This window comes from Mustela putorius, unplaced genomic scaffold, assembly GCF_011764305.1.
Source record: "Mustela putorius furo isolate JIRA1106 unplaced genomic scaffold, ASM1176430v1.1 tig00003962_pilon_pilon_pilon, whole genome shotgun sequence".
Lineage (NCBI taxonomy): Eukaryota > Metazoa > Chordata > Mammalia > Carnivora > Mustelidae > Mustela > Mustela putorius.
The window spans coordinates 9,491,636-9,511,490 of NW_025422106.1; the positions used below are offsets into that span (position 1 = coordinate 9,491,636).

The 19,855-nt window shown below is 42.7% G+C and overlaps 1 protein-coding gene across 1 annotated transcript in view; it reads left to right on the top strand.

Moving 5' to 3' along the window:
- ANKFN1 (ankyrin repeat and fibronectin type III domain containing 1) overlaps positions 1 to 19,855 on the top strand; it is a 251,754-nt gene that overhangs the window by 115,934 nt on the left and 115,965 nt on the right. The window contains exons 3-6 of the mRNA XM_004747354.3: positions 261 to 462; positions 3,168 to 3,378; positions 16,328 to 16,522; positions 18,355 to 18,468. Coding sequence (XP_004747411.3) covers positions 277 to 462; positions 3,168 to 3,378; positions 16,328 to 16,522; positions 18,355 to 18,468 — 706 coding nt within the window. The 5' untranslated portion in view covers positions 261 to 276. The remainder of the gene's footprint in view (positions 1 to 260; positions 463 to 3,167; positions 3,379 to 16,327; positions 16,523 to 18,354; positions 18,469 to 19,855) is intronic.

Here is a 19,855-nt window from a genome sequence, read left to right on the forward strand (position 1 = left end):
TAAATGTATATGTTAACATAGTAAATGGATGTTGTCATTTCATTCTTGCCCCCAGTTAGCTATATGGCCATAAACAAGCTGCTTGCCTCCCTGGGTTTAGCTTTCTTATCTATAACGTAAATAGGCTGGACCTCTTCAAGATCCCTTCCAGCTACGGTATTTTATTAGGATTCCAGATGGCTACTGGTGATGATAAAATCCTTTGTCAACTTATAATTATCTTGTGTAAATGATACCACATCAGATTTTTCTCCTCTTAGGAACTACCGCGTGAAAATGACTCAACAAATGCAGAACCTACATCTTTCTCAGTCGAAGAAACATAGTGCCCCATCGTCTCCCAATGCCGCCAAACGCCTGTACAGAAACCTCTCTGAGAAACTGAAGGGGAGCCACTCTTCATTTGACGAGGCCTATTTTCGAACAAGAACAGACCGGCTGAGCCTCAGAAAGACCTCAGTGGTAATAACACTGTGTTTTTATTCTTGTCTCTGCTTGATCGGTGCAGTTATGTTTGAGTTTGAGGAGATTCTAAGATGCTCCACGTTCACTTCAGAACCTGCATTTACAGTTTTAGAAGTGCTGAGAGTGCGGGAAGGCAGGACCTGCGCATGCCTGTGCTGTGAGCTAAAACTGGATTGTGAGAGTTTTCCTCTCTTTTTCTTAATTTCTTGCCCTTTCTTTTCTCTTAGTTTTTCTTTCCCTGATGTATCAAAGAAACAACAACAAAATGGCAGTGTGACAAATGGGAGCATGAATTAAATAGGCTTTCTGAGAGCTCCAGTGTTCATTCAGATATCGAATGAACAATGGACATTTCATTTACTTATTTATAATGTATGGCCCATATGCTTTTCCAGAGGCATTCAAAATAGAATCTAGGCAAAAAAATGTGTGAATGTATTATGTAACGGGAAATAAAGTGGCAGAGAGGGAGAGAGTGAGCGAGGAAAGAAGGGAGGAAGGAAGGAGTGGAGAAAAAAACCTAGAAAACAATGGGGATAGAAAGAGAAATAGATCTACTAAAATCCTAGGCAAATATAGTACGTAAAACTTAAACCATGACATTTCTCTCTGAGCCTCTAGTCAGTCAAAGCAGAAAGGGAAGCCCAGTTAGTTACAGCATCCCATTAGCTAGTAACTAGTAATAACTACTTCTACCAGAAGAAATGAGTGTTTTTCTGTTGCCAAGTCCTCTGGCCTTTATAAGATGCCACAGTGAATTGTGTGATAGAGAAGGAAGGTCAGTATTGGTGATGTTATAGACATCATCATGGAGTAGTCTCTGACACCGACCCTTGGTAAAAGCCGAGGGCATAATATTACTGTGATTGGCAAGGGCGTTTCTGCAGAGGGTAATGGCACCACTTGTTTGAGCTTAACACAGAAATGAGCCCTAGCCTTCCCAGGGAGAAGCATGCTACGGTTTGCCAACAAAAGCATGGAGGAGGAAATGACTCGAGAGTGAGAGCAAATATGGCGCATGAGAAATTAGGCATGCTAAGGATCACATACAAATACACAACTGTGGACGGAGCAGCATTGCTAACTTCGTTGTCTCTGTTTTCTCATGTGTTATCTCATTTCAAGCTCATCTTCTGGGAGGGCTTGGAAGTGGCTGAGTTACGGCCTCAGCAGCAGAGGCTCTTTCGTTTGGCAGACTATAGACAAAACACTTTTCCATTCAGCAGACTGTCCTGTAGCAAAGAGAGCTGCATACCAAAAATAGTTTATCCCTTGGGACCCCATTGTCAAAACATGTATTTGCATAACAGTGCAATATTTCTCTTAAATTTCAATCATGTGTCATGGGCTCAGGCTGACCTGCAGCCTTCGATGGAGATCATTGATTTTTGGTGATACTAAAAATAAACCCTGCCAACTTAAATATTTGGTCACTGAAGACCTTGCGTGATTTAATCAGGCGATTAAACCTGTGCTATGTCAGGACCAATGGTATGTCAACATTTTTAAAGAGCAAACAACTGCGGAGAAGATACCAGATAGATGTGTAAATAGTGTATGTGTTGCTCTTCTCCCTTGAGCTGCAAAAATACATATTTGAGAGAATTCCAGAACTTTTCTCCTTTGTTTACCGTGAATCTCTGATAGAGCTTTTCAATGTAACCCTATTGTCCTTAGCTATTATGGTTCTATAGGTGATTTGCATCCTATGAATATTCAACTTTGGCCCTCTCAGCACCATAGGCCACCCAGGCACTGAAACCCTCGCTGGACACCACCTCTTGAGCTCTTCCCTTGAGGGCTCAGAAGTGCCAGGTGTTCAGTGATTAGGGTTTTGGGCTGACAATGTGCAGAGGTTAGTAAAGAGGAGCCTAGGAACTGGGGAGCTGGCCTGCAGGCAATGAGAGCTATTTGAGAGTTGCAGAAAGGAAGGGGTATGTAACATCATCAACTTCAGTGGGATTATTCTTGTGTCAGTATAGAGCATGGGCTGGAAGACCTTAGGATGAGCAATGGGCAGGTCACTGCCGTCATCCAGGCAAGGGATGACAATGGTCTGTGTCTGAGTGATAGTGGGGACCCGGGGATGGGGAGGGAAGGCAATGAGTCAGAGAGAGAGCATGCTCTCAGTGGCCAGCCAGTCATCATTTCAGCAACTGGTGTTGCATTTATCTATGCCAGATTTTCCAGAACTGTATTCTGTAGAGGCCTGTTCCAGGGGCAGTTAAAACAAATACAATGGGGGGGAAAAATGTTTCCCATCTATTGGAGAGTCATAACTGCATAACTTCATGTTAGAATTACTAAGGCTCTGAGAGGTCTTACAGTAAAATAATGAGATAAGGCAGCTTAATCCAGTATGCACCGAATTTATATGACTGCATGCTGCATTCTTCACAGAATACCTCGTAATGACCTATCAGACAGTACTGTACAGACTACTCACGAGGAAAGCTGATGTTTGCTCTGAGCTGTAGACCAGGTATGCTGTACGGTGTGGTCTCGGGGCATCTAAATGTGGAGATCCATTCAGAGCCCATTTGAAGGAAGGAGGAGTCCAGCTGCATTCAACAAGTCACATGTGTTGGGATAAATGGCAGTCATAAGTGGGGATGCAGTCGCTGGCGTCAGAGCAGCTAAGCCACAAAGGCAAGCTGGCTGATGAAAGTGTGCTCACCTGCATATATGCTCTTGCCCTCCAGAACTTCCAGGGCAATGAAGCCATGTTCGAAGCAGTCGAGCAACAGGACATAGATGCTGTGCAGATGCTCCTGTATCAGTACACACCAGAGGAACTAGATCTCAACACACCTAATAGTGAGGGGCTGACGCCTCTGGATATCGCCATCATGACCAACAACGTGCCCATCGCCAGGATTCTTCTGAGGACAGGGGCCCGAGAAAGTCCACACTGTAAGTAAGCCTGGGAATGAAACCATGTACTGTTAAGTCTAGACCCAGCTTCTTGCCACCAAAATAGCCATTGCTAGCATTTAGAGCAGGAATAGTTGACGAAGACAGGCTCTGAATTCCTCTACATGTTCTCATGGACTTTCATGCATACAGTGATAGTGTTTAATCAGCCTAGGCATCAAGTTACATTCTAAACAGAATACACTGAGTGGAATTAAAAGGGAACCCAGAAAGAACTTCCTCCTAAGCATTTAGCCCAAGTTTAAAATACGTGAAACACACCAAGTGAGGCTATAGAATAGGAAGTGTACCTAGAAAAAGTTTAAGTATGCATGTGCAATTGTCCTGTGTCCATGGGCATTATGCTGGCTGCATTTAATCACTAATTCATTCAACAAACACTGAGGACAGGGCACTGTTCTAGATATCAGGAAGGATATGGTGAGCAAGATAAAGTCCCTATTATCATAGAATTTAGACAGTAGTGGAGGACACTTCCAATAAGGGAGTAAATAGATCAATTAAATTATAAACTCAAATAGTGAAGAATGCTATGAAGAAAATAAAGTAAGTGAGTGGCTAGAGATTGATGGAGTGGGGACTATTCTAAATAGGGTTGGGCAAGAAAAGCTTTTCTGATGTAATAATGTCTGAGCCTGGTCCTACATGATATCAGGAAATGAGCCATGAGGAGATATGGGGTCAGATTCCAGAGCAGCAAATAGAAAGGTGTCAAGGCAGGCAGGAACGAGATTGCCGTGTTCAAAGAACAAGGCCAGTGTGGCCACAGCACATCAATCAGGGGCAGAGTGATCGCCGAGGAAGAGCACTTGGCTCTTGCAGACTAGGACAAGATGCTGACATTGATTTTAAATGCGGGGTGGGGGCGGGGGGAGAGACAGAGCAGCTGAAGCACATGAATGACATATTCTGCTTTACATTTTAAAAGATCACTGCCATGCTCTGTGGGGCATAGACAGGGGTGGGGCAACTCTGGAGCAGAGAAGACCAGTTAGGAGGCCAGGAGACACGCGGTGGCTTGGACTGGCATGGTAGTGACATTGATGGTGAGCAGGGGCGGAATTCTGGATGTATCTTTGAACAGTTATATTGAGATATAATTCCTGTGCCCATAATTCATCCATTTCAAATGTACAGTTCAGTGGGTTTTGGTATATGCACCATGTGCAATGATGACTACAGTCAGTTTTAAGTTTTAGGCCATTTTCATCACTCATACCCTCTCACTCCTCAGCCCTAGGCAGACACTAATCTATTTCTTCTTCCTGTAGATTCGCCCATTCAGGACATTTCATGTAAGTGGAATCATAATGTGTGGTCTTTCAGGACTGGCTTCTTTCTGGGTGTATGCTGAAGTAGAGCTGATAGTACTTGGCCAAAGGGAGCTGCTCTGGGGCCAACGGCAGAGCTGGCCCCGGAGTGGACAGGACAAAGTCGCGGAGCCCTCAGCCCGTGCCAGGCACTATTCTGAGCACTTTACATGCATTCACTCCTTTAAGCCTCACGGCAACATTCTGAGGTAGGCACTCGCATTCCCCTTGGTGCAAACTCTCTGACCCAATGACCACAATGGCTCTGAGCCATAGTTTTTATGTTTCCTAAAAGAAAAAAGTAAACTCATCAAACTGTTACTTTCACTAATACTGATTCACTTACTTCCAAGTGGTGAGACCCAAAAAGCTGAAAGAGAAGCAAGCAAATATATAATTAGAGGCCACATCTCTGCTCCGAAATTTCACAAACCCCCACCACCCAAAGACTAGGTACAGAGGCAGATCCTTGTATCAGAAAACTCTTTATTTTAAAAATGCTGAACTCACCCCATCCATGTCGACCAGAGTGAGGATTTGGGTTCAATAGGATTGGGGCTTTTCATCAGAGCGCCATCGTCCAAGTGCCGCTTCTTTCTCATGGAACGGGAGGCTCGGAGGGGTGGGCAAAGAGAGATGGAAGGAACCGGAAAATCTTCTTTGCTACCTTCCAACTTATGTTGCAATAATATCTGTCCCAAAGATCCAGCAAGAGAGTGGTGGAGAGAGAATCAGAGGGCCTGGACACAGAGAATGCAGACTGAGCCCCATTCTCTAGGAACAAGGAAACCATTCATCCAGATGTTGCCTGCACTGTGCTGGATGAAACATTAGTCCCACTTACCTGAGACATTACAAAGAACTCTGCATTTTCCGTGAAACCAGTGAGACTCCCAATCTCCCCAAGTCCCCTTGTGCATAATTAAATCTTCATAAAAGAGCCCACGTCCTAAATATCTAGTTAAACCAAAAAGTAAATTCATTCAAAAGGTCCCTGGTTTTTCTCATTCCCTCTGGCATGATAAGCACATGCATCATGACAGAGTTGTAAAGGAAGGTGGGAGATAAACCCAGGTTTTAGCCTACAGGAAATATGACACCTAAGTCACCTTGGCCACCCAAGAAGTCAGAGATTGTACCCTGTGTGGACTCCCGCATGCGTAAAGGTGGCAAAAGAATATTGATTGAGTAGCTGTGAAGCATCGTCTGGTTTTCACAGTAGCACAGATTCTGAGAGGTTAAGTGAATAACCAAAGGTCACACATCTGGCAAGTGAATAGGGATGCCAAGGGCTCAAACCCAGGTCTGCGGGACACTCATGCCTGGGATCCCTCTATGCGAACTTACTGCCTTTTCAAATAATCAACATGGAGGGCTGTGGTCACTAGGCCCTTCCATCTTTCCTTTTGTGCCATTTGCTAAAATCCTATGGTGTATTTCTTTGCTCTGTTCTATACACTATACACTAAGGTGCCATGCCTGTTGGAGAGAAGCACGATAGAAAAGCACAATCTGTTTTCAGGGATGTTTAATTCACATTATATATCAAGTACAAGAAGAAGAGAATTGCTTCTGTGCATGAATGTGAGCCAGCCCAGGAGAAAAACCATGGTCCACCAGCCAGAACAAGATAAGCAAACACCTGCTGCAAATTGTTCCCCAGAAGTTGCAGAGGCAGGATATAAGAGACGAAAAATAACAGTGAGGCCTTACGTTCGTGGAGCTTTTTACACCCTGTGCAAATCCTTTCGCTTGCATCAGCTCATTTGGTCCTCACATCTGGCCTGTGAGATGGGAGTCTGTTTTCTCATTCTGATCAATGAGGAAACTGGAATAAGAAAAGTCAGATAACTCACCCAATGCTAGAAAGCCACAAAGTGGTAGAACTATGACTTGAACCCAGATCCTCTATATTAAATGCTTTGTTATTTGTGTGAAAACAGTAGCACGCTCACTGTCACACCTCATTCTTTCCTCCTCTGACTCTCCTTTGCTTCCTCTTCTAATGCCATTCAAGTATATCAAAGCAGCGCGCAGAGTTTCTAGCAGGATGAATTTTCTGTCTTCCTTTCCCCTGGGCCTTCGCTTCTGAAAACCAGTCCCATACTCTTTCCACTCTGAGAGCCAAGAATCCCAGCCCACTCAGAGGCAAGTCCTCTGTGATCTGCTTGAATTCATTGCAGGAATCACAAAGACACAGATGGGTTTAGGGACTTAACTCTAAACCATTGGTCAGGTGTGTCTTTCAATCTTTAGCCCCTGAATCACAGTGCTATATCGAGGTGTTCTTACAAACACAGGTTGAAACTCAACCAGGTACTCTTTCCTTACTCACAGGGAAAGTCCTAGAAGTGGCCACCAGAACTCGCACACCACCCCAAGGTTAAATACATGCAGAACCCCACCTGATCATTAGACCACTCTACTGTCTTTATTTAGTGACTTTTTTCTGTTCCTCACCTTTAGGCAAGCAGCAAAGTATACTCATTCCTTCTAAAAGATAGTATCAGCCATTATGAAAATAGAATCCCAAGTACTTCCAATTGGACTTGTGTGCTGAGTTCAGGAAGCCCTCAGAGACTTGGAAAGGACAGAAGCTGGGCCAGCTAATGTAGGGACACCCAGGGGCTCCGCCTCTGATGGTTCCAGCCATTCAGTATCCCAGTTGCCATGACTCCTGTTCAGTGGAATAAATGCTATCTGAGAGAGTCTTACCTCGGTTAGTGAAAGTCCCCAGTCCTAAGTCCTTCCTTTATTCTAACTAACTCCTGTCCTGCCCCCACTCTCCAATCCCAGTTCAGTGGTCTCTGGGAGGTGCTGAATGTGCTGAATTGTTCTGAATGTGCTGAATCATCCGTGAGCTCCTTGTCTTTCTGAGGCTGCTGTTTATTTGGCATCATCTATAAACCATAATCATAAAGAAATAAGTTCTTTTTGGATACTTATCATGTGCAAATTTGGTCACTCTTAGGGATTTTGTCCGTCTTTCAACCTCAGTCCCTGACACGTAGTAGGTGCTCAGAAATTTTCAGTTGAAATTTTGAACGACCCTGTGTTAGGCTGCTGGGAATTACAGGTTTTGAATTCAGGCACATAGACACACGCATGAGTTACATGCATAGTGCATACACGATGTGTGGGAAATACCTCTAAGTCTTTCAGTGATTTATTCTGGGAAGTACCTTCTGCTGTTGTTGCATTGTTATTTTCCAGGCACTGTTGTAGAATTCGGTTGTAGACGGAGCCTGTTTTCAGTTTTTACACTGTTGAATAATGTGAGCCAGCAAAAATGGTGAAATGCTCCTCATCTTTAGTCTCTCTGCCCTTCCCTGCGGCCGTGTTCTCCCTTCTCTGCAGACCCGCTCCGCGTCTCTCTGTGAACTCACTCACTTTCTCTCGGATATTGCCTCTGGAACTAGGAGATGTCGCCCAGACTTAGTTGTGTGCAGTTACTTCACAAAACGCGATTGCCGAGTAGCTGTCACACGAGTGTGGCGCAGACACCAGACACCAGAATTTTGGCAGACTCGTCAGGATGCACCACTAGTTTCTGCGGTAGTCGAGGGATCGTGTTGGTGCCGGGACCGGTTCAGGGCACGTCTAAGAGGTGTGACTATAAACTAATGAGCCTGGCTTTATATAAACAAACACCCCAGAAAGTCTACAGTCCAAATAAATGTTATCCTTTAACATGGTCCTCATGGGAGACCCCACACTTGCTCCAACAGAGCTGCTATTGCTCGAAACACTTTTGGATTTGTCCTCAGAGCCAGTTTATGAGAAAATCTGACTCGTTGCTTAGAGTCACACCTGATTTTTGTTCCAAAACAGCATTGCCCAGCGTCATCACCCTCCATGTTCACCAGACTTGGCTTCAGATGATTTAGAGAGGTTTCCTGAAATCAAATCCACCCTCAAAGGACAAAGATTTGCAACCATTAAGAATTTGTAAAGAACAAGCTTTGGGCAGGTCTCTAGAATGAGTCCCAGGTATTTTTGTTTGCTTCATTAAAATAGGCGTAGAAATCCTCACTCTAACTTACAGCCCTGCTCCTCGAGCCTCATCTCATACTGCTCACCCCTCATGCACGGTACACTAGCCCCACCAGCCTCCCTCCGGTCCCATGAACACGCTGCACTCACTCTCTTCCCCAGAGGGCCTCTGTCCTGGCTATTCCCTGTTTGGAGGGGTGCTCGAATGCTCTCAGTCATGATCACTCCCTGGCCAGCTCCATCCTAACGTTTTCACTTAATGTCACATCTTCAAGTGAGGCTTTCTCGGGCCACTTAGTCCAAAGTCACTTTCTAATCACATTACTATATTTTAATCTTCTGCATACATAGCACTTATCACTATATATTTTTTTCATTTTATTTATCCGTCTCTCCTGCATTAAATTGTAAGCTCTGCAGAGCAGAACCTGTCTGTTCATTCATCGCAGTATCCCCAGCAAACAGTAGGCACTCATTTATAAATGTGTGTTGAATTGAATGAATCTCAAGGCTACTTCTTTTGAAGGGTGTGAATATATTATTTATTTTGAAGAGAATGATTTTACTAAATACTGAATGAATTGATCTTTTTTTTATATTTCCAAACAATTATTTAGACACCAGGCGGCCACAGCACAGGTCTACTTACCTGCTTCCCAATAATTAATTGTCCTTTCATTCTCTTGTTTTTAATTTTTAAATATTCACACAACCAGAATATATTCTCCTTGTAAAAAATAAAAAACATTATAGATAAAGCTCAAAGAAGCCTTTGACAACCCATACAGCCTGGCCTTGTGCCCTGCACGTGCTCACAGTCTAGGCCCCTGTCCCTGAATTCCCCCAACATAACTCCAGGCTTGACTGAGCTAGGGGATCTACTTCCAACCTTACTCAGAGTGACTGTTGCCAAGAGACTCACTTTCCTTCCTGCGTGGGCCTCTCCAGGGGGCTGCTTCCCTGAAATGACTGTTAGCTTCCCTCAGTGCCAACGATCTGAGAGTCAGAGAAAGAGACCAAGTTAGAAGCAACAGTGTCTTTTATGACCTAATCTCAGGAAGGACATATTCTCACTTCCTGCCGAACACTGTTGATCACACAGACCCACTCTGGTACAGTGTAGCCGGGTGTGCATGCTGCGAGGCAGACACCATCAGGGGCGCTCCTGGAGGCTGGCTTCCCCACCACCTATCTGAGTTGTTGAGGATTAAATGTAATAGCAGCTTTAAACTACTTCCTTGGCATATTGTAAATGGTCAGAAAAAACTGTTAATCAGTGTAAATATCAAAAACAATATAAAACAAGAGTTTCTGGTAAAGAAGTTAAATACTTTACAGATCTCAAAAACAATATAAAACAAGCCAAGAGCTTCTGGCAAAGAATTTAAATATTTTACCTATCTACTGTATAGTTTGTGCTTTGAAAACACTGTCCAGTACGAGCATTCTTAAACGTTTGTGGAATTTTATTTTCTTAAACTGCTCTGTCCGACGCGGGAGCCACCAGCCATATGTGACAATTGAGTATTTTGAAATGCATCTTGTCCAAATTAAAATGTGTTCCAAATGTAAAACAACCCTGATTTTTTAAGGCTTAAGTATAATAAAATATATTTTGTTTATTATATGCATTACATATAATTTATATTTATATATTTATTTTATATATAATATATATCCTACCTCAATGATTTTACATTGATTACATGTTAAGATGATAATATTTTGGATCTACAGAGTTAACGAAGATAGATTATTAAAGTTAATATAATTTTTTCTTTTTTTAACTTTTTCATTTTATTTTTTCAAATTTTTATTTAAATTCTAATTAGTTAAAATGTAGTGTAAGGTTGGCTTCAGGAGTAGAATTTAGTGACTCATCACTTACAAATAACACCCAGTGTTCAACGCAACAAACGCCCTTCTTAATACTCATACTCCATTTAGCCCATCCCCCACTCACCTCCCTTCAGCAACCTTCAGTACTTTCTTTTCTTTTATAATGTCACTGCTAGGAAATTTTAAATGATGTGGGCTACATTATATTTCTGTTAGCACTGAAAGTATTGGCAGGAGATACGGTTATCTTCTTTCATACTTAAGCCATGACATCATTTGATGATCTGCTTTGGATTTTCTGAATTATTTCCTCAAGGCTTTTGTATGCTTGTTTTAGAAATGTCCATTTGCCCTTTGGAGTTAGGTTGGAAGTATTGCTTTCTGTGCCATTGGCTCTGGCTTCTTAAAGAACCACAATTACAACTTAAACTATATAATACGGACTTTGTGAATCCACATTCTGGAAAGTAGCAGGGAAGAACATTCCAGAGCCCCATGTCCAGGATGTAATGAGCTCTAGGAGAACACGCCACAGTAATTAAAATGAAACATTTAACCTCCAAATCTCTGAAACTTTTTGGAACCACATTCTCAGAGTCCTTGGGAAAACCTGAAATAAGACAACAGGTTGAGACCCAAGAGAAACCAGAGTGAATTCTGAGATGTGAACCTCAGCAAGACAGGTAAATTGAAACAGATTTTGAGCTTTTCTGGTATGAGAGTTTTTGAATTAAAAATCATTTAATTTTTGGACTCTTCTGTAGTATTTCTTTTGACGTTCTAACCTGAAAACAAGGCAGCTGTGAGGTTGTTAGAAGGTTGTCACTTATGATAGCAAAGATAAATTTTATTAACTGCTCTTCTTGGTTGCCCCGAGGACTTTGGCTTACAATTTAAGGTTTCTACCTATGTGACGTTGTTTTCTTCCCTGAAGTAACGGATAGGGTTGAAATTGATACCACTTAGTATATAATATATTTCTGAATGGTAGTTGGGACAGAAGATTTTTACCTGGGGCAAATATTTTTTTTTTAATGAAAGAGCATAGAGTATTTGATAAAATGTATTTATTTTTGTGTGCCTCTAAAAAGTATAACACAGACCGGTGAGTGTAATAATGATAATACAAAACTCCACTTATTGAGAGCCATCTATGAAGGGTTATCAGTAAATTACTGGAGCTTGTGAGATAGCTTATTATGCCACTTTTCAGATGAGGTGCTTGGGTTCAAGATGGCAGCACAACTGGTGAGGACCACACATTCCTAACGGGCGGCACTTGACCTAGATCGATAACTTAAAGCCCTCTTACCGTTTGGCCTCCAGTTTGGAAATAAGAGGAAAGCAGTTTCAGCTCAGGATGAGGAAACTTTTTAAAACTGAATGAAGCTCTTAAAACTGAAAGTGAGCATGGGCAGGGCCATCTTGGTGAGCAGCGAGTTCCCCTCCTGGAGGAAATCCTACAGGGCCAAAGGTGTTATAAAAAGGCTGGTTAAGGCTCCTTCAGACTAAAGGAGTGTCTTGTGCCTCCTTTTCTCATCAATAAGTTAAAAAACAAATTGCTAGTAACAATAGAAAAGTTGTTGCTAAGTTGCAAAATGCCCTATCATTAGTAATAGGAAAATGTATTCTTTTTTTTTCAAATGAATTATTCCCTAAAACTTTTAGCTAGGAATTAAAATTAGTTAACATTTTTTACCTCCTTGTATTTTCAATCTCTAAGCAATTATCAGCCAGGCCCAAACTCACCAATTACAGGGCAGGACGAAATGAAGAAATAGTAGGTAGTAGGCGCTCCATAGGTTAGAGTCTGATGGTGAGGAAAAACATTCAGTCTGATCATTATTTATCTCAGGATTTAAACAGTAACCGTAATTGTATTCTTTGAACACCAAGTTCCCACCCCACCCCCACCCCCACCTCGTAGTTAATTAGCTGGGCAGGTCTTAGAACAAATACCCACTCAGACACTGGGTGGTAGAAATGCTGTTGATAATTAAACACCACAATAGCATGGGGCCTATTCCAGGAGCAGCCGAGTGGTCTTGCCCCAGCCGGGCGGCTCACCACACACTCACAGACCCTCTATTGTGCTGGCGATGGCTGCTCAGAGGGGTAGTTGCTTGGCTGGAGAAGGAACTAACTGCAGTCTAAGAGAGAAAAGACCAAACCTTGCAAACAGATCAGGAATTCTGCGCTCAAGAGAAAATGCCACGAGTGTGGAAGTTAAAGGGGAAGGGATCCAAGAAAAAGAGAAGTGGATGGGCAAGAGAACCAATTATATGATAGACACAGCCTTTCCAGTTCCAATGTCCATCCAAATGAGCTCACCAGCCTCATGCCAGATCGATAGCAATTAGAAAACTGCAATACATAAATATGAGGTTAATTTGCATGCCATTTGGTTTAGAGGAAGTTCCCTGGGTTCTTTGAGATTTTTAAGAAAATCTTGGATAATAATGTCCAAGGTCTACTTGAGTTTCGGTTTCTTCATCTTTATAACAGACGGCTAAAAATATAATAATAAAATAAGGGCGTTAAAATGTTCTCATTCTGGGGTGGCAAAAATAGGAAGGGGGCTCTTGGAATAGTTTGCAAGGTGTCAGAAAGCCCAAACTTCCCACCATCACTCAAGATAAAACTACACAGTCTAATATAATTATCATATTGCTTCTGCTTAAAATATATTAACCCAGTTTGCTAGGTTGATTATCTCATACTGAACAGATGTGACTCTTGGCAGCTATATAGGTCATTAATAATAGGGAGAAAAATGATTACTTTGTAAGTCAGCTGATTTGGTAGTCAATAAAGAAAATCTTTCAGAAGAGAGTGTTTTATTAAGCTATTAAAAAATCCATAGAAAAAAAATAATAAAGGTTTTGCTGGGTGAAATGGTTGGAAACCACTGGCTCAGTTAGTGCCTTTTCTAGTCGTCCATGGAATTACCTCTAGCAACAGAGGCAAGTGAGTGTGCTCTCAGGGGCATCTGGGGACTTAGACTGGGAAAATAGTGGGGGGCAGATTTCCATAAAGTTCTCTCTCTTTTTTTTTTTAAGCTTTCAATTTTGGGGCGAAATTTCCATTCTCCTCCATAAGTGTTTGTTTTGATTTTTAAATAATATGCTTTCACCAAAGTCTGTGTGGAGACACTGATGCCCCAGGAGGGTGCACGTATTCACTCTGTGCATGCCTTCGCTCCAGAGATGCCCACTGCATGCCCCCCCACCTCATTATATAGTATATAATATATATAATATACCACATTAGGTATCCCAGTTTGAGAAGCACAGGGATCCAGCTGATCTTGGAAAATTCACATGGTTATAAAATTAAATAGGTTTCCCCCTAGCCTCTGAAGAGGCAACATGCTTGACCTTAAAGATGTGGAATCCCTTCACCAGTACAACTCAGACAGCGTCAAGGCCACAGCCTTAGAGGAAAGGGAAAATGTGGAAACAAAGCATGTTGTGCTAAGAAAAGCAGAAAAAAATCTCAGGGGGAGCCAAGCATAGCTCGAAAGAAGCTGTCCATCTGAAATGCCACCTGGAATTCACACCAGTAATAACTGTTGTGGATATAAAAATTAATAGGGGGGATTTCATAGTATTAGAAAAATTTATTTTTATAAATCATGTGTCTATCACCCAAGTGTTGACGCATGCATGCAATTCAAACATTAGGCTTACAATAAAAAGCTCACTGAATGACTTAGCAAGGACAATTCCCCCATTTTCTCTATAATTTGGAGTGGAAGGAGGGGGGCCGTGGGCAGAGGGTGCAGTTACTGGGTCAATTAATCAACCTGAGAACTGTGACACAAACCCTGACGCCTAACCTATGTCTAAAAATACACAAATGTATACGAATTTGTTTTCAACTGTCAATGCCTATATTTAGGACCTTCCCAGCAAGGCTATAATGAGACTGTGTTTGAGGCCTTCAGTCATAGCAGACTCTACCATTAATCTGAAGTTAGTTAAATTAACAGCATTTAGTACTGGCTTGTCAATCTCACTGCTCCAGGAAATTGCACCTTGAGGCTACTAATATTGCCAATTTTTCCACTAGAGTATGCGCCCGCGTGTGTGTATGTGTATTTTTTTCTCCAGAGCCTCCGTGTTCATACGCCATCATTGCTTCCCTACGTCCACAGCACTTATATTATCATTTATTCTGGCCTCCTTTAGCCTTCCCGGGGGATTCTGCGTAGTGTAGCTGCTCAGTGAAAGAGTTTTTTAGCTTTATATTTATTTGTTTATTTTTCTGTCATGGCTCATGACTGAGGCTTTAAAAAAAGTGTGACGGTATTCAGAGTACATGATTGACTGCTACAGCAACATTCATTAACCATGAGAAATCTGCAGCAAAACACAGTCCTGAGTGTTCTAAACAGCAACTTGAAAAAGAAAGAAGAAAGAAAAAAAAAAAAAAAGACTTGCCTAATTTTTCATTGACCTCATCTGTAAATAAATTGAGACTGATGGTGAGCAGGGGCAATAATAAATGAGTATTCATTTCCTGTAATCAATGCAGACATGCCTATGAGCACAGAGAATATGAATATATAACCACCTAATTTCCATTTCAAAATACACCTAACAAATTTTCACTTGAGTTATCTTCATAATATTTTCCTCCCTTAATTAGAAGAATGAAATGTTTGGATTTCGTTCCCACCCACCAGGATGAAATATTGTTTTGGTCACACAGTGTCAGACACACATTGGTGACAGCAGCTGAGCTTGATTCTGGTCTGTCCCGTTCTTTCTGTGGTTCCTTCCACACACCCATGCTGAGGCTGTCGCCTCCTTACCACGAACTACGTCCTCCTGCCTCCCTTGGCAAGGGACTTCCAAGGCCCCCCTCAAACATATGGGAGCCATGAGGAAACCCCCAGAAGCAGCTTCCCAACCCAACACACGAATGTGAAATGTTCTGTCACTGTCATGAACATTCTCTCTCACAAGGGCCGGTCAGGTGAACAGTATGACGTGAATTTCATGGAGACACCATGTATGGGGTAAAACAGAAATATCAGACTGTATAATTTCTCTCAGGAGGAAGAGTAGTAGAACTTGCTGATGAGCATGGGCATCTGCAGAGAAGATTCCTTCCCTGAGATCATGATCAGAGATGGAATTGTTAGGAGAGCATAGTCTGGTCACGCCCAGTCATGAGGACTCACCACCGCTACTGTGGCAGTGGGAATAGAACACTTCATCAGCAATAAATAAATTGGTTAATTACAATACAATTACGCCACTAAGACCTATGTACAAAAATGTCTGTGCGTTGGGCACAACGTGGTTAAGAGCAGAACATTCTAATCAGATTCTACCCCACCAAAAAAACACCAAACAACTTTAACAGAATGCAGCTTGCCTCCTGGATGCCTTTTCTTACGACCTTCCTAGCCCTACAAGAGCTTTTGGCCCTAAATGTTTGTCTTTGCAAAGGTCATGGAAACAACTGTGTGCAGTCTGGGTTAGAAGTGGTCCTCGTGGGTACTTGATGGTGGAACTCTAATGAACTGTGCTAGCCAGCTGTTCGGGGCACATATTATAGGAGGGGCACCAGGGCAATGAACATCTTAAATTGATGGACTTAACATTTAATCTAGTTGTCAGTGTCACCACGTAGACCTTGTTGGATAAGTCAGTTAATAAGGAACATAGACTTACCCCGGGCATTTTTTAAACCCAAAAGTCAACTCTTAACTCCCCTGCCCATGAAACAGTGTTCCCCCAGAAAGAGAAAGGAGTCACCCATGTCTTTCCCTGCAGTTGTCAGCCTGGAAAGCCGAGCACTGCACCTCACCACACTGGTGCAGGAAGCCCAGCAGAGGGTGAGTGAACTGTCTGCCCAGGTGGAGAACGAAGGACCAAGTCTGGACAGCACAGAGAAGGAAAAACAGCTGAGAGCTTGGGAGTGGCGGTGTCGACTGTACAGACGCATGAGGACTGGCTTCGAGCACGCCAGTGAGTAAAAGCCGAAGACTTCTGCGTTTAACTAGAAGCCAGGTTGGCTGGACACAGCCAGGCCTTTTTTTACTGATTTTTTTTTTCCCCGACTCTGCTCCAGGGTCATGGATGGCCGTTGTCAGCCTATTTGGAGTGAGGGTTCTGGGCGGCTGTAAAAGGATCTTTTGTCTTGCTTGATTTTCTGGCTCCCAGTAGGTTCTCTGACCACAGCCATGAGGCTTCAGTGCTGCTGGCCTCTCTCCACCATGTCACACTCATCTAGTGCTTTCCACCCGATACGCCCCAATGCCTAATAACCTGGATGGTCTGATACCCTAAGTGGCTATATTTTGGGATGGGGAGGTGGAAAATATTTGTTTGTCCAGTTCCTGCCTCCAACCCGAGTTTAAGTTGTTTTCAACTCTCTACTACATTTTTTATAGAGCGCTTATATAAACCGACCTTCGGTTAATACAGGCCACAGAGGATAGTCAGTCAGCCCCTGAATTATGCTTGGTCTGCACTTCCATTCTCTTCGTCAATTCTTTTTGTTAGTTTTAAGGAAAGCCTTGTTTCTCGATAATGCTCATTAGCACTGGAAGGTACAGTGTACAGCAGTCCCTAATATACAAAAGTATCAAATTCAGACACTTGGGGAATATTAAAATCTTGTTCCAAAAGGAGATCTTATTTAAACGACAATGAAAAAAAAATTAGACTGGAGGATTTAAATATAAGGGAAAGGATCAGTTCATTAGTTTGGGAATATCTGCCTCTGCTTTGTCCTATAGGTAAAGACGAAGGCAGTGAAAATCTTGTTCTCTGAAGCAGTTCTGTATAGTAAGGACTGCATCTAAGCCTCATCCTTTCTCTTAAAGCAAACAACTTAAGCGACATTAATGAAAGTATGTTTCAAAATTAACATTAATGGAAGTTTTTTTCAAAATTAACACTAATGAAAGTTTGTTTCAAAATTAACAATCTCTTCAGCGGTGCTGATACATGTGTTTTCTTATTTAAAAAAAGAGACATGCAGCATTTGTTTTAATAAATGCATTTGCAATTGTGCCTCATTTAGGACAGATTACTACTAGAAGCAACCATAGTTTTACACTTCTGCCATTTGAGAGGGAATTTTCTAAATCACAAAACGCCTTCTGGGTGTTAAGGAACACCTAGAACTATCAGGAGTCCTTTAAAACCCAAGGTTATTAGGTATGGCATTCGTCTGTGAATTCTTTTTCAGAAAATGTTACATGATATAATAGGAGGCACCATGAGAGAAGGCAGGTTGGCATTCTGTCCTGGGAAGACCCCAGAATCAGGCCCCGGAAGCCATGGGGCTTCGTCCTAGCTGTGTGTCTTTGCTGTGTCCTTGAACAAGTAGTGTGGCCTCTTTGGACTGCAGGTTCCTCATCCTCAATAGGCACATGCTCTGCTTGCCTTTTCTACCCAGCAGGGTTGCAGAAAGGCTCCAGTGAAATGATTTCCATGAAAGTACTTCATGAAACGTAGCAGTCTCTATGAGCAGCCGGCTTCTGCTAACACTTCCCGGCCTCCTCTCCACTGGTCCAGGCCAATCTCCTGTTGGGTTTCCAGGATACTTTGGGAAGGCTTAACTGGTATTATTTATCCCTTCAGAAGACGTTCTAATGCTCAAATAAGACCACGATGGCAACAAATAAAGGCCATTGAGACTTCTAATGAAAATGTTCAAAAGCAAAAGCTATTAGGCTCTACAAACAAATGTTTCCATAGTGTGTGTTTCAGGGTATCCTTTGAAGAGGCAGGAACATTGTTTAAAAAGGATTTGCAATGTTAAGATCCTTACGTTTTTCCTTCTGTCCTAGAAGCCCCTGAGGTGCCAACCAACGCCTGTCTCATGGTAACCAGCAGCACGGCACTCACTGTCAGCTTTCAAGAGCCTCTTAGTGTCAACGCAGCTGTAGTAACCAGATATAAAGGTACCAGAGTCCGGTTGTTGGTTTTTTTGTTTTTTTGGTTTTTTTTTTTTCATTGTTTCTTCTTAAAAAAACAGTCCATTGTTTGGGGATCAGTTGTGCATTTTGTATGTTTGTTTTTCCTGCTTGTAGGATTTTTTTTCTATGCCATGTACTTTTTGAGTTGAAATATTTCCGTAGGTGCTCATGTACAGAGCAAAATGTTAATGAGAGTAAGTCACAGAGAAGATGGACCATAGGACCAGGCTGTCGTTATGCCAAGCCCCTCCAAAATATTAATCCCATTCTTGTTTGCAGAAGACCTGTTTTGTGCATAGTGTAGGTCTGGAGACAGAATTAAGTAGGAACAATCAGCCTCCATCCAAGGAGCTCAGAGGATGGGATACAGAACATACTAAGTAGTGGGGCATATGACTTGATACCTGTAACAGCAGGTAAACTGGAGTTCAGGATTAAAAAAAAAAAAAAAGATAAAGGACATTAGGGGTCAGAAAAGAAAGAGGGAGGTAACAGGATAAGATCAGAAAGGCCCCAAGGTGCAGGTGGCATGTGGCTTTCAAGGATGGCTAGGATTTGGACCAAAAGATGTTGAAGGGGAAAGTAATCTCCAAGTGGAGAGAACAGTGGGCACAGGTTAATACTTGTGAAGCAAGAGCATGCTAGGACAGGCAAAAGGGAGCAAGAAAACCAGTTGTGGCTCCAGGGGCGCTGAGGGTTCACGAAAAGGCACAGTGAAATGTCAGAGCAGAGAGAGAAATGAGCACAGGAGGCAGGGGGACCTGAGTTCAAATTTAAGGAGTTTTCGGCATTATTTGATGAACTCTGCAGAACACTGAATCAGGTAGGGACAGGATCAGAGGTAGATGGTGAAATATTTGGGTTGCAAGGCTGTGTACGATATACCAGAAGAGATGTGGGCCAAGAACAGGGAAGTGGGTTCGGCAGCTAGCTGGGGGAGCCATGACAGCTTGACGTGTCTGTGAAAGGAGAGAGGGAGCCCAGAGGAGACGGACAGCAGAATGACACGGGGATGAGAACTGCCAAGGCTGCAGAGCACCGACTGTATACCCGGCACCTCGGCAAGCTATCGGCTACACTAACTGCACGTGATCTTCACAGCAGCCCTATCAGTGGGCACTGTTAGGATTTCTACTTTGTAGGTGAGAAGACTGAAGCACTGAGGTTAAGGAATTTGCCTGAAGACAAAAACCAGAGCCAGAAGTATCCCATTATGTGGATTCTCGAATGCGGTGGTCAAAAAAAAGAGCAAAGTCGATTTTCCTGACTCAGGGGGACATATGGAAGTAGTCTGAATGGCCCCACAACTTGATAAAGTCCTCCGTGCATAGATTCCCAGATGCCAGCCCATAAGGCAGCAGTCCTGTGTCCA